At 43.7% G+C, this 12137-nt stretch overlaps 1 protein-coding gene across 17 annotated transcripts; it reads right to left on the bottom strand.

The window, feature by feature from the left end:
• Positions 1-975: 975 nt before the first annotated feature.
• Positions 976-9484, bottom strand: LOC127918072 (zinc finger protein 239-like). 17 transcript variants are annotated; one of them, XR_008098718.1, is made up of 4 exons: positions 8947-9484; positions 1768-3476; positions 1538-1629; positions 976-1218 (listed from the first exon to the last, which is right to left on the bottom strand). XR_008098718.1 is itself a non-coding variant. In XM_052501267.1 (2 exons), exons 1-2 carry the CDS (start codon positions 9269-9271, stop codon positions 2875-2877), a joined length of 927 nt encoding a protein of 308 aa, XP_052357227.1. In that variant the 5' UTR covers positions 9272-9484; the 3' UTR covers positions 976-2874. The 17 variants fall into 17 exon arrangements, 1 of the variants encoding a protein (XP_052357227.1); XR_008098720.1 differs by having other exon boundaries at positions 1905-3476; XR_008098706.1 differs by having other exon boundaries at positions 1265-3476.
• Positions 9485-12137: the final 2653 nt, after the last annotated feature.

Raw genomic sequence — 12137 nt, 5'->3', positions numbered from 1 at the left:
GAACCAACTTTGCAAAACAATGGATAGTTACTAATGAATGTGATATTTGAGGATCTCTTTTTACTAATTGATTGTAAAATGTAGACATCTATTTATAGTTTCTGACTGTGTGAAAATGAAGACATGTTTATTTCGACATTGTTTCAACATACTATTTGAAATACACAGTGAATTCGGAAAGTATTCATACCCCTTCCCATTTTGTTACGTTACAGCCTTATTCTAAAATAGATTAAATACATTTTTCTCATCATCAATCTACACACAATACCCCGTAATGACACAATACCCCATAATGACACGATGACACAATACCCCATGATGACACAATACCCCGTGACGACACAATACCCCGTGATGACACAATACCCCATGATGACACAATACCCCATGATGACACAATACCCCGTGATGACACAATACCCCATGATGACACAATACCCGTGACGACACAATACCCCGTGATGACACAATACCCCATGATGACACAATACCCCATGATGACACAATAGCCGGTAACGATACAATACCCCATGATGACACAATACCCCATGATGACACAATAGCCAGTAATGACACAATACCCCATAATGACACAATACCCCATGACGACACAATACCCCATAATGACACAATACCCCATGATGACACAATACCCCATGATGACACAATACCCCATGATGACACAATACCCCATGATGACACAATGATGACACAATACCCCATGATGACACAATACCCCATGATGACACAATACCCCCACCCCCAACCCCTCTTTTACGCTGCTGCTACTCTCTGTTTATCATATATGCATATATCCTTTAACTATACATTGATGTACATACTACCCCAATCAGCCCGACTAACCAGTGTCCCTTTAACTATACATACTACCCCAATCAGCCTGACTAACCAGTGCCCCTTTAACTATACATACTACCCCAATTAGCCTGACTAACCAGTGTCCCCCTTTAACTATACATACTACCCCAATCAGCCTGACTAACCAGTGTCCCTTTAACTATACATACTACCCCAATTAGCCCGAACTAACCAGTGTCCCTTTCACTATACATACTACCTCAATCAGCCCGACTAACCAGTGTCCCTTTAACTATACATACTACCCCAATTAGCCCTACTAACCAGTGCCCTTTAACTATACATACTACCCCAATTAGCCCGACTAACCAGTGCCCCTTTCACTATACATACTACCTCAACTAGCCCGACTAACCAGTGTCCCTTTAACTATACATACTACCCCAATCAGCCCGACTAACCAGTGCCCCTTTAACTATACATACTACCCCAATTAGCCTGACTAACCAGTGCCCTTTAACTATACACACTACCCCAATTAGCCTGACTAACCAGTGTCCTTTAACTATACATACTACCCCAATCAGCCCGACTAACCAGTGCCCTTTCACTATACATACTACCTCAATTAGCCCGACTAACCAGTGTCCCTTTAACTATACATACTACCCCAATTAGCCCGACTAACCAGTGCCCCTTTAACTATACATACTACCCCAATTAGCCCGACTAACCAGTGCCCCTTTAACTATACATACTACCTCAACTAGCCCGACTAACCAGTGCCCCTTTAACTATACATACTACCTCAACTAGCCTGACTAACCAGTGTCCCTTTAACTATACATACTACCCCAATTAGCCCGACTAACCAGTGTCCCTTTAACTATACATACTACCCCAATTAGCCTGACTAACCAGTGTCCCTTTAACTATACATACTACCCCAATTAGCCCGACTAACCAGTGTCCCTTTAACTATACATACTACCCCAATTAGCCCGACTAACCAGTGCCCTTTAACTATACATACTACCCCAATTAGCCCGACTAACCAGTGTCCCTTTAACTATACATACTACCCCAATTAGCCCGACTAACCAGTGCCCCTTTAACTATACATACTACCCCAATTAGCCCGACTAACCAGTGCCCTCTAACCCTATTGTTCACCTAATACCAATTTTTTACTTAATCACACTGTTGGTTAGAGCCTGTAAGTAAGCATTTCACTGTGAGGTCTACTACACCTGTTGTATTCAGCATTTCACTGTAAGGTCTACTACACCTGTTGTATTCAGCATTTCACTGTGAGGTCGACTACACCTGTTGTATTCAGCATTTCACTGTGAGGTCTACTACACCTGTTGTATTCGGCATTTCACTGTAAGGTCTACTACACCTGTTGTATTCAGCATTTCACTGTAAGGTCTACTACACCTGTTGTATTCAGCATTTCACTGTAAGGTCTACTACACCTGTTGTATTCAGCATTTCACTGTAAGGTCTACTACACCTGTCGTATTCAGCATTTCACTGTGAGGTCGACTACACCTGTTGTATTACCTCCCGTGACAAATAAACTTTGATTTGTTCTGGATCAGACAAGACAAGGCTCCTGTTTCTAGGAGCTGTTCTGGATCAGACAAGACAAGGCTCCTGTTACTAGGAGCTGTTCTGGGTCATACAAGACAAGGCTCCTGTTTCTAGGAGCTGTTCTGGATCAGACAAGACAAGGCTCCTGCTTCTAGGAGCTGTTCTGGATCAGACAAGACAAGGCTCCTGTTTCTAGGAGCTGTTCTGGAAGGCTACTTACTGATATAATCATTTACATTTTGCAAATAATATAATAAACAACATCATAGGGTTTACATTTTGCATCCAATCAATCGAAGCTAATAAGATTTTTTTGTGTATACATATTTTAAAATATTTTGATTTGATTTTAGACATGATCAGGTCTCCAGATGAAAATTTAAACAAAAGTAGGTCTATTTTGTTAATGATTTCATATAAACAATAGGATTTCACCAAAAACACAAAATTCTCAGGTCAAAAACACAAGTCAGAACACAGCCTCTCTATTCTCTCATGTGTTTTCAGGTCCTCTAACTGGGAAAATGTCTTTCCACACTGAGAGCAGTGGTATGTCTTCTCCTCCGGTGTATGTATCCTCTGATGTGATTTCAGGTTCCCCAACTGAGTAAAACTCTTTCCACAGTGGGAGCATTGGTAGGGCTTTTCTCCTGTGTGTGTCCTCTCATGCTTTGTCAGGCCTTCTAACCACCTAAAACTCTTTCCACAGTGGGAACAGTGGTAGGGCTTTTCTCCTGTGTGTATTCTCTCGTGTGACTTCAGGCTCCCTAACCAGGTAAAAGTCAAGCCACAATGGGAGCAGTGGTAAGGCTTCTCTCCAGAGTGTATTCTCTTGTGTATTTTCAGGCTCCCTAACTGACTAAAACTGTTTCCACACTGGAAGCATTGGAAAGGCTTTTCTCCTGTGTGTGTCCTCTCATGCTCTTTTAGGTTTCGTAACTTAGTAAAACTCTTTCCGCAGTGCGAGCAGTGATGTCGTTTGGCTGGTTTGGGCGTCTCTGGGTCTGGTTCCCCTGAAGGACTCTTCCCGCTGTCAGAGTGAGAGTCTGGTCTCTCTCCTGCCAAAGACAAACAGAGTATTTAGTTAAACAGAGAGGCCTGAATGAAACCTCCACATGATAAAACTGTCTTCCTATGAGGTTTAATCTAGACTACAACCTGAGGTCAGTTTTCACAACATTACATCATTAAAAGTAAACTTGGTGAGATTTTAAAAACAAATGATGTAGAGCTCCAAATCCAATCTTGTTCTCATGGGCGTCATGTTTTGGTCGAAATATGTTCTTAAATGGTCATAAAATGTACATTTTCGACTTCCAAAGCAAACCACAAAGATGGTTGGAGGTCCACACATCAGAGAATGTTGGACTTGAATGGGAATATCTGTTATAAATTATATATATAAATTATACTGTCAATCCTCCATAGGAAACCTGTTGAAATCATAGAAATAAACAGAATAGAGAGGACCATTTAAGTTGACATTCAACGGATGGATGGACCGGCGGCCATCTTTGTGGTAGTAATTAGAAGTTAAAATGTAAATTTCATTACAATTTAAATGATGTACTGCAGTGGTCTGAAGCAGAGGTGCAAAGTACTTAAGTAACAATACTTTAAAGTACTACCTAAGTACTTTTCCTTGACATCCGAAAGTACTCGTTACATTTTGAATGCTTAGCAGGACAGAAAAATGGTCCAATTCACACACTTATCAAGAGAACATCCCTGGTCATCCTTACTGCATCTGATCTGACAAATACATGGTTTGTAAATGACTTCTGAATGTTGGAGTGCGCCCCTGGCTATCTGTAAAATAATAAAACAAGAAATGCTAAATATAAGGAATGTGAAATGATTTATACTTTTACTTTTTATACTTAAAAGTATATTTTAGGAATTTCATTTACATTTGATACTTAAGTATATTTAAAACCAAATACTTTTAGACTTTTACTCAAGTAGTCTTTCACTCTGTGACTTTTACTTGAGTCATTTTCTATGAAGGAATCTTTACTTTTACTCCAGTTTGACAGTTGGGTACTTTTTCCACCACTGGTCTGAAAGGTCCATTCTATGAATTCTATGGTCTGAAAGGTCCATTCTATGAATTCTATGGTCTGAGTGGTCCATTCTATGAATTCTATGGTCTGAAAGGTCCATTCTATGAATTCTATGGTCTGAAAGGTCCATTCTATAAATTATATGGTCTGAAAGGTCCATTCTATGAATTCTATGGTCCGAAAGGTCCATTCTATGAATTCTATGGTCTGAAAGGTCCATTCTATGAATTCTATGGTCTGAAAGGTCCATTCTATGAATTCTATGGTCTGAAAGGTCCATTCTATGAATTCTATGGTCTGAAAGGTCCATTCTATGAATTCTATGGTCTGAAAGGTCCATTCTATGAATTCTATGGTCTGAAAGGTCTATTCTATGAATTATATGTGTATAATTGAAATGACTCCCTGTATTCAACCAATGGCAGAAACCTCAGATGATGTAAAGTAGGGTCTAAACTACAACATGAACCTCAGATGATGTAAAGTAGGGTCTAAACTAAAACATGGACCTCAGATGATGTAAAGTAGGGTCTAAACTACAACATGGACCTCAGATGATGTAAAGTAGGGTCTAAACTACAACATGGACCTCAGATGATGTAAAGTAGGGTCTAAACTACAACATGGACCTCAGATGGTGTAAAGTAGGGTCTAAACTAGAACCTCAGATGATGTAAAGTAGGGTCTAAACTACAACATGGACCTCAGATGATGTCAAGTAGGGTCTAAACTACAACATGGACCTCAGATGATGTAAAGTAGGGTCTAAACTACAACATGGACCTCAGATGGTGTAAAGTAGGGTCTAAACTAAAACATGGACCTCAGATGATGTAAAGTAGGGTCTAAACTACAACATGGACCTCAGATGATGTAAAGTAGGGTCTAAACTACAACATGAAACTCAGATGATGTAAAGTAGGGTCTAAACTACAACATGGACCTCAGATGATGTAAAGTAGGGTCTAAACTACAACATGAACCTCAGATGATGTAAAGTAGGGTATAAACTACAACATGGACCTCAAATGATGTCAAGTAGGGTCTAAACTACAACATGGACCTCAGATGATGTAAAGTAGGGTCTAAACTACAACATGGACCTCAGATGATGTAAATTAGGGTCTAAACTACAACATGGACCTCAGATGATGTAAAGTAGGGTCTAAACTACAACATGGACCTCAGATGATGTAAAGTAGGGTCTAAACTACAACATGGACCTCAGATGATGTAAAGTAGGGTCTAAACTACAACATGGACCTCAGATGATGTAAAGTAGGGTCTAAACTACAACATGGACCTCAGATGATGTAAAGTAGGGTCTAAACTACAACATGGACCTCAGATGATGTAAAGTAGGGTCTAAACTACAACATGGACCTCAGATGATGTAAAGTAGGGTCTAAACTACAACATGGACCTCAGATGATGTCAAGTAGGGTCTAAACTACAACATGGACCTCAGATGATGTAAAGTAGGGTCTAAACTACAACATGGACCTCAGATGATGTAAAGTAGGGTCTAAACTACAACATGGACCTCAGATGATGTCAAGTAGGGTCTAAACTACAACATGGACCTCAGATGATGTCAAGTAGGGTCTAAACTACAACATGGACCTCAGATGATGTCAAGTAGGGTCTAAACTACAACATGGATTTTGCACGTTTTAGATAATTGACGGTAAAAAGGTAAAAAAATGTAATAAAAAATATTTTAAAAATTGGGAGGGGGGGGTTATAAAACAGTTTAACAAACCTTTTGTAAGCTTTTAAATTATATCACACTCAACTGTTTGTCTATTCCAGTGATTCAAACATGGGATGTCTCATGGTATGGTGGGGAATACAAAACGGGTCAACTTTGAACATTTTTTATTATTTATTTAACGAGACAAGTCAGTTAAGAACAAATTCTTATTTTGAATGAAGGCCTAGGAACAGTGGGTTAACTGCCTTGTTCAGGGGCTGAACGACAGATTCTCACCTTGTCAGCTCGGGTTTCGATCTTGCAATCTTTTGGTTACTAGTCCAATGCTCTAACCACTAGGCTACCTGCTCCCCCTACACTCTAACCACTAGGCTACCTGCTCCCCCTACACTCTAACCACTAGGCTACCTGCTCCCCCTACACTCTAACCACTAGGCTACCTGCTCCCCCTACACTCTAACCACTAGGACACTCTATGGACACTCTAACCACTAGGCTACCTTTATGGAACCACTAGGCCACCTACTCCCCTACACTCTAACCACAGGCTACCTGCCGCCCCTGGACACTCTAACCACTCTACCTGCTGCCCCTACACTCTAACCACTCTACCTGGCCCTACACTCTAACCACTAGGCTACCTGCCACCCCTACACTCTAACCACTAGGCTACCTGCCGCCCCTACACTCTAACCACTAGGCTACCCTGCTATGGACACTCTAACCACTAGGCTACCTGCTCCCCCTACACTCTAACCACTAGGCTACCTGCTCCCCTACACTCTAACCACTAGGCTACCTGCTCCCCCTACACTCTAACCACTGGACTACTCTGCCGCCCTATGGACACTCTAACCACTAGGCTACCTGCTCCCCTACATTCTAACCACTAGGACACCTATGGACCTACACTCTAACCACTCTACCTGGACACTCTAACCACTACGGCTACCTGCCGCCCTACACTCTAACCACTAGGCTACCTGGCCCCTACACTCTAACCACTAGGCTACCTGCCACCCCTACACTCTAACCACTAGGCTACCTGCCGCCCCTACACTCTAACCACTAGGCTACCTGGACACTCTAACCACTAGGCTACCTGCCACCCCTACACTCTAACCACTGGACTACCTGCGCCCCTACACTCTAACCACTAGGCTACCCTGCCGCCCCTACACTCTAACCACTAGGCTACCTGCCACCCCTACACTCTAACCACTAGGCTACCTGCCGCCCTACACTCTAACCACTAGGCTACCCTGCCGCCCCTACATCCCCCTACACTCTAACCACTAGGCTACCTGCCACCCCTACACTCTAACCACTAGGCTACCTGCCGCCCCTACACTCTAACCACTAGGCTACCTGCCGCCCCTACACTCTAACCACTAGGCTACCCTGCCGCCCTACACTCTAACCACAGGCTACCTGCCGCCCCTACACTCTAACCACTAGGGCTACCTGCCGCCTCTACACTCTAACCACTAGGCTACCTGCCGCCCCTACACTCTAACCACTAGGCTACCTGCCGCCCCTACACTCTAACCACTAGGCTACCTGCCGCCCCACATCTCCTGAATGTTTTGCCATTCAGGTCCAAAAAGTAACTTTCTGACCACTTCTTACATGGACAAACATCTATGGACTCTATGGACACTATGGATACTCAAAATGGATGCTGTCAAAAACGTGATTGAATTGAAATGGATTTATCCTCTTTATCTACAACAGGGCTACGCTACATCCTCTAAATCTACAACAGGGCTACGCTACATCCTCTATATCTACAACAGGGCTACGCTACAACCATCCTCTATATCTACAACAGGGCTACGCTACAACCATCCACTATATCTACAACAGGGCTACGCTACAACCATCCTCTCTATATCTACAACAGGGCTACGCTACAACCATCCTCTATATCTACAACAGGGCTACGCTACAACCATCCTCTATATCTACAACAGGGCTACGCTACAACCATCCTCTATATCTACAACAGGGCTACGCTACAACCATCCTCTATATCTACAACAGGGCTGCGCTACAACCATCCTCTATATCTACAACAGGGCTACGCTACAACCATCCTCTATATCTACAACAGGGCTACGCTACATCCTCCATATCTACAACAGGGCTAGGCTACATCCTCTATATCTACAACAGGGCTACGCTACATCCTCTATATCTACAACAGGGCTACGCTACATCCTCTATATCTACAACAGGGCTACGCTACATCCTCTATATCTACAACAGGGCTACGCTACATCCTCTATATCTACAACAGGGCTACGCTACATCCTCTATATCTACAACAGGGCTACGCTACATCCTCTATATCTACAACAGGGCTACGCTACATCCTCTATATCTACAACAGGGCTACGCTACATCCTCTATATCTACAACAGGGCTGCGCTACATCCTCTATATCTACAACAGGACGACGCTAAAACCATCCTCTATAGAATCGAGCTCCAATGTAATACAGTGTAATTTAAGTCATGATAAGAGCAAGTCCATTCTGTGAGACATTAAAGATGGGATTTTGCGTGTAAATCCATTGTTACCGTGTTGTCGGTGACCCACTCTTTGGTGGTATACACATCTTACAGTGTAGTTTTTTCAATTCCTACATTAAACAACATATTCAAGCATAAACAGTCAGTCGAACGTCGCTTTAAAACCACGCATCAGTTCAACAAGAGTTTGTGCTGCCGTTTTTAAGACAGTACTTACGGGTCTTAATCAGATCTCCTGTCTCATCCTCTTTCAATGTGACAGTCATCTCCTCCTCCTCCTCTTTCACTCCAAAAACTGCATCCTCCTCTTTCTCTTCCTCTTCTTTTACTGTAACATCCTCTTCCTCTTTCACTCTGAACGCGTCTTCCTCTTCTTTCACTGAGACGTCTTTCTCTTCTTCTTTCATGGTAACAGACTCACCATCTACTTGTTTTTGTATTGTAACAGCCTCCTCTTCCTCTTCCTCTTTCACCAGATCTTCTTTCTCCGTCCAGCAGACCTCCTCTTCTTTATCAGGAGGAGAGCAGCTCAGTGAACTCATGGTCGGAGATGTTAGCTAGCTAGCGTTCATTAGCCTATTGATAAGCTCATTTATCAAGCCAGCTACCTAACACCGTATACATGAAATCAAATGGGGAAACTAGCTAGCAATAAGACATACGCATTTTTAAAACACAGGTGCAACTAAACAACGACTATTTTGTCTAGAAAGCTACCGAGGTGTCTGACCAGCTGTTGTTGTTGAAGGAACGTCCCGTCCACTACATTATACGTCACACTGGCAGCGTCGCCTGAAAGACGCTCATCGCCATCTGCTGACTGGAGTTGGTAACGCAGTTGAGATCGATGTTTATTTTATTTTTTATTTCTTTCATCACATAATAATAAAATAATGGGCGGCAAGTAGCCTAACGGTTAGAGCGGTTTGAATACCAGAGTGGAACAGGAAAACATCTGAAAGATTTGTTGATGTGTCTTTAATTAAGCAAGGAACTCATTTGCTCCAGGGATGCTGTACTACTGTGGCTCACCCTGTAAAACAACACATTTCACTGCACCTATGTGGTGATGTTTGTTGTTGTATATTACTAGCAGAAGTCCAAAGGAAAGCATGTGTTGATTGATTAGTGCAGATTTGTCATGAGTATGAATGTAAAGCATACACTAATCTCATTGCAAATGGTGAGGGGGACCCCAGAATAATAATGGTGAGGGGGACCCCAGAATAATAATGGTGAGGGGGGACCCCAGAATAATAATGGTGAGGGGGACCCCAGAATAATAATGGTGAGGGGGACCCCAGAATAATAATGGTGAGGGGGACCCCAGAATAATAATGGTGAGGGGGACCCCAGAATAATAATGGTGAGGGGGACCCCAGAATAATAATGGTGAGGGGGACCCCAGAATAATAATGGTGAGGGGGGACCCCAGAATAATAATGGTGAGGGGGACCCCAGAATAATAATGGTGAGGGGGACCCCAGAATAATAATGGTGAGGGGGACCCCAGAATAATAATGGTGAGGGGGGACCCCAGAATAATAATGGTGAGGGGGGACCCCAGAATAATAATGGTGAGGGGGACCCCAGAATAATAATGGTGAGGGGGACCCCAGAATAATAATGGTGAGGGGGACCCCCAGAATAATAATGGTGAGGGGGGACCCCAGAATAATAATGGTGAGGGGGGACCCCAGAATTATCATGGTGAGGGGGACCTCAGAATAATAATGGTGAGGGGGACCCCAGAATTATCATGGTGAGGGGGACCCCAGAATTATCATGGTGAGGGGGACCTCAGAATTATCATGGTAAGGGGGACCCCAGAATTATCATGGTGAGGGGGACCCCAGAATAATAATGGTGAGGGGGACCCCAGAATTATCATGGTGAGGGGGACCCCAGAATTATCATGGTGAGGGGGACCCCAGAATAATAATGGTGAGGGGGACCCCAGAATTATCATGGTGAGGGGGACCCCAGAATTATCATGGTGAGGGGGACCCCAGAATTATCATGGTGAGGGGGACCCCATAATTATCATGGTGAGGGGGACCCCAGAATAATAATGGTGAGGGGGACCCCAGAATAATAATTTATGTTGTAAAGAAATTAGTTCAACCACCAGAAAAACTCCTGTTTTAGCCACTCCATTGAATAAAGTACAATATTTCATGCATTTTTCAAATCCCCAAATCCGAAATAAAGAGCATTTACTTCAGTGTCTATTCTACCCCCTGATTCAGACCTGTCTCTCTGCTTCACACTGAGCCTCCCAGCTGCAGTTTCACTGTACAATCTACCCCTAGACTCAGACCTGCCCTCTGCTTCACACTGAGCCTCCCAGCTGCAGTTTCACTGTACAATCTACCCCTAGACTCAGACCTGTCTCTCTGCTTCACACTGAGCCTCCCAGCTGCAGTTTCACTGTACAATCTACCCCTAGACTCAGACCTGTCTCTCTGCTTCACACTGAGCCTCCCAGCTGCAGTTTCACTGTACAATCTACCCCTAGACTCAGACCTGTCTCTCAGCTTCACACTGAGCCTCCCAGCTGCAGTTTCACCACATTCTCATTGACAACCCCAACACCTGTCTCTGAAATGGTCCATAATATGAGGTCAACTACCTGCCCGTTGGAACCTATTTCCACAGTACTCATAAAATCCAGCCTCACTCTTATCAGTCCAACTATAACCACAACTGGAGTTGTGCATAAATGATGTAACCATTGAACAAGTTGAAGAAGCTGAGTAGCCTGTAGTCTGTAGCCTGTAGCCTGTAGTCTGTAGCCTGTAGTCTGTAGCCTGTAACCTGTAGCCTGGAGTCTGTAGCCTGTAGCCTGTAGGCTGTAGTCTGTAGCCTGTAACCTGTAGTCTGTAGCCTGTAGTCTGTAGCCTGTAGCCTGTAGCCTGTAGTCTGTAGCCTGTAGGCTGTAGCCTGTAGTCTGTAGCCTGTAGTCTGTAGCCTGTAGTCTGTAGTCTGTAGCCTGTAGCCTGTAGTCTGTAGCCTGTAGCCTGTAGTCTGTAGCCTGTAACCTGTAGCCTGTAGGCTGTAGCCTGTAGTCTGTAGCCTGTAGCCTGTAGTCTGTAGTCTGTAGCCTGTAGCTTGTAGGCTGTAGCCTGTAGTCTGTAGCTTGTAGCCTGTAGGTTGTTGCCTGTAGCCTGTAGTCTGTAGCCTGTAGCTTGTAGCCTGTAGTCTGTAGCCTGTAGGCTGTAGCCTGTAGCCTGTAGTCTGTAGCCTGTAGCCTGTAGTCTGTAGCCTGTAGCCTGTAGCCTGTAGGCTGTAGCCTGTAACTTGTAGCCTGTAGCCTGTAGGCTGTAGCCTGTAACTTGTAGCCTGTAGGCTGTAGCCTGTAGCCTGTAGCCTGTAGGCTGTAGCCTGTAACTTGTAGCCTGTAGCCTG

This window comes from Oncorhynchus keta, unplaced genomic scaffold (genome assembly GCF_023373465.1).
Source record: "Oncorhynchus keta strain PuntledgeMale-10-30-2019 unplaced genomic scaffold, Oket_V2 Un_contig_13038_pilon_pilon, whole genome shotgun sequence".
Classification (NCBI taxonomy): domain Eukaryota; kingdom Metazoa; phylum Chordata; class Actinopteri; order Salmoniformes; family Salmonidae; genus Oncorhynchus; species Oncorhynchus keta.
Note: the sequence above shows the minus strand (reverse complement) of the source record. Positions and strands in the feature narration are given on the sequence as shown.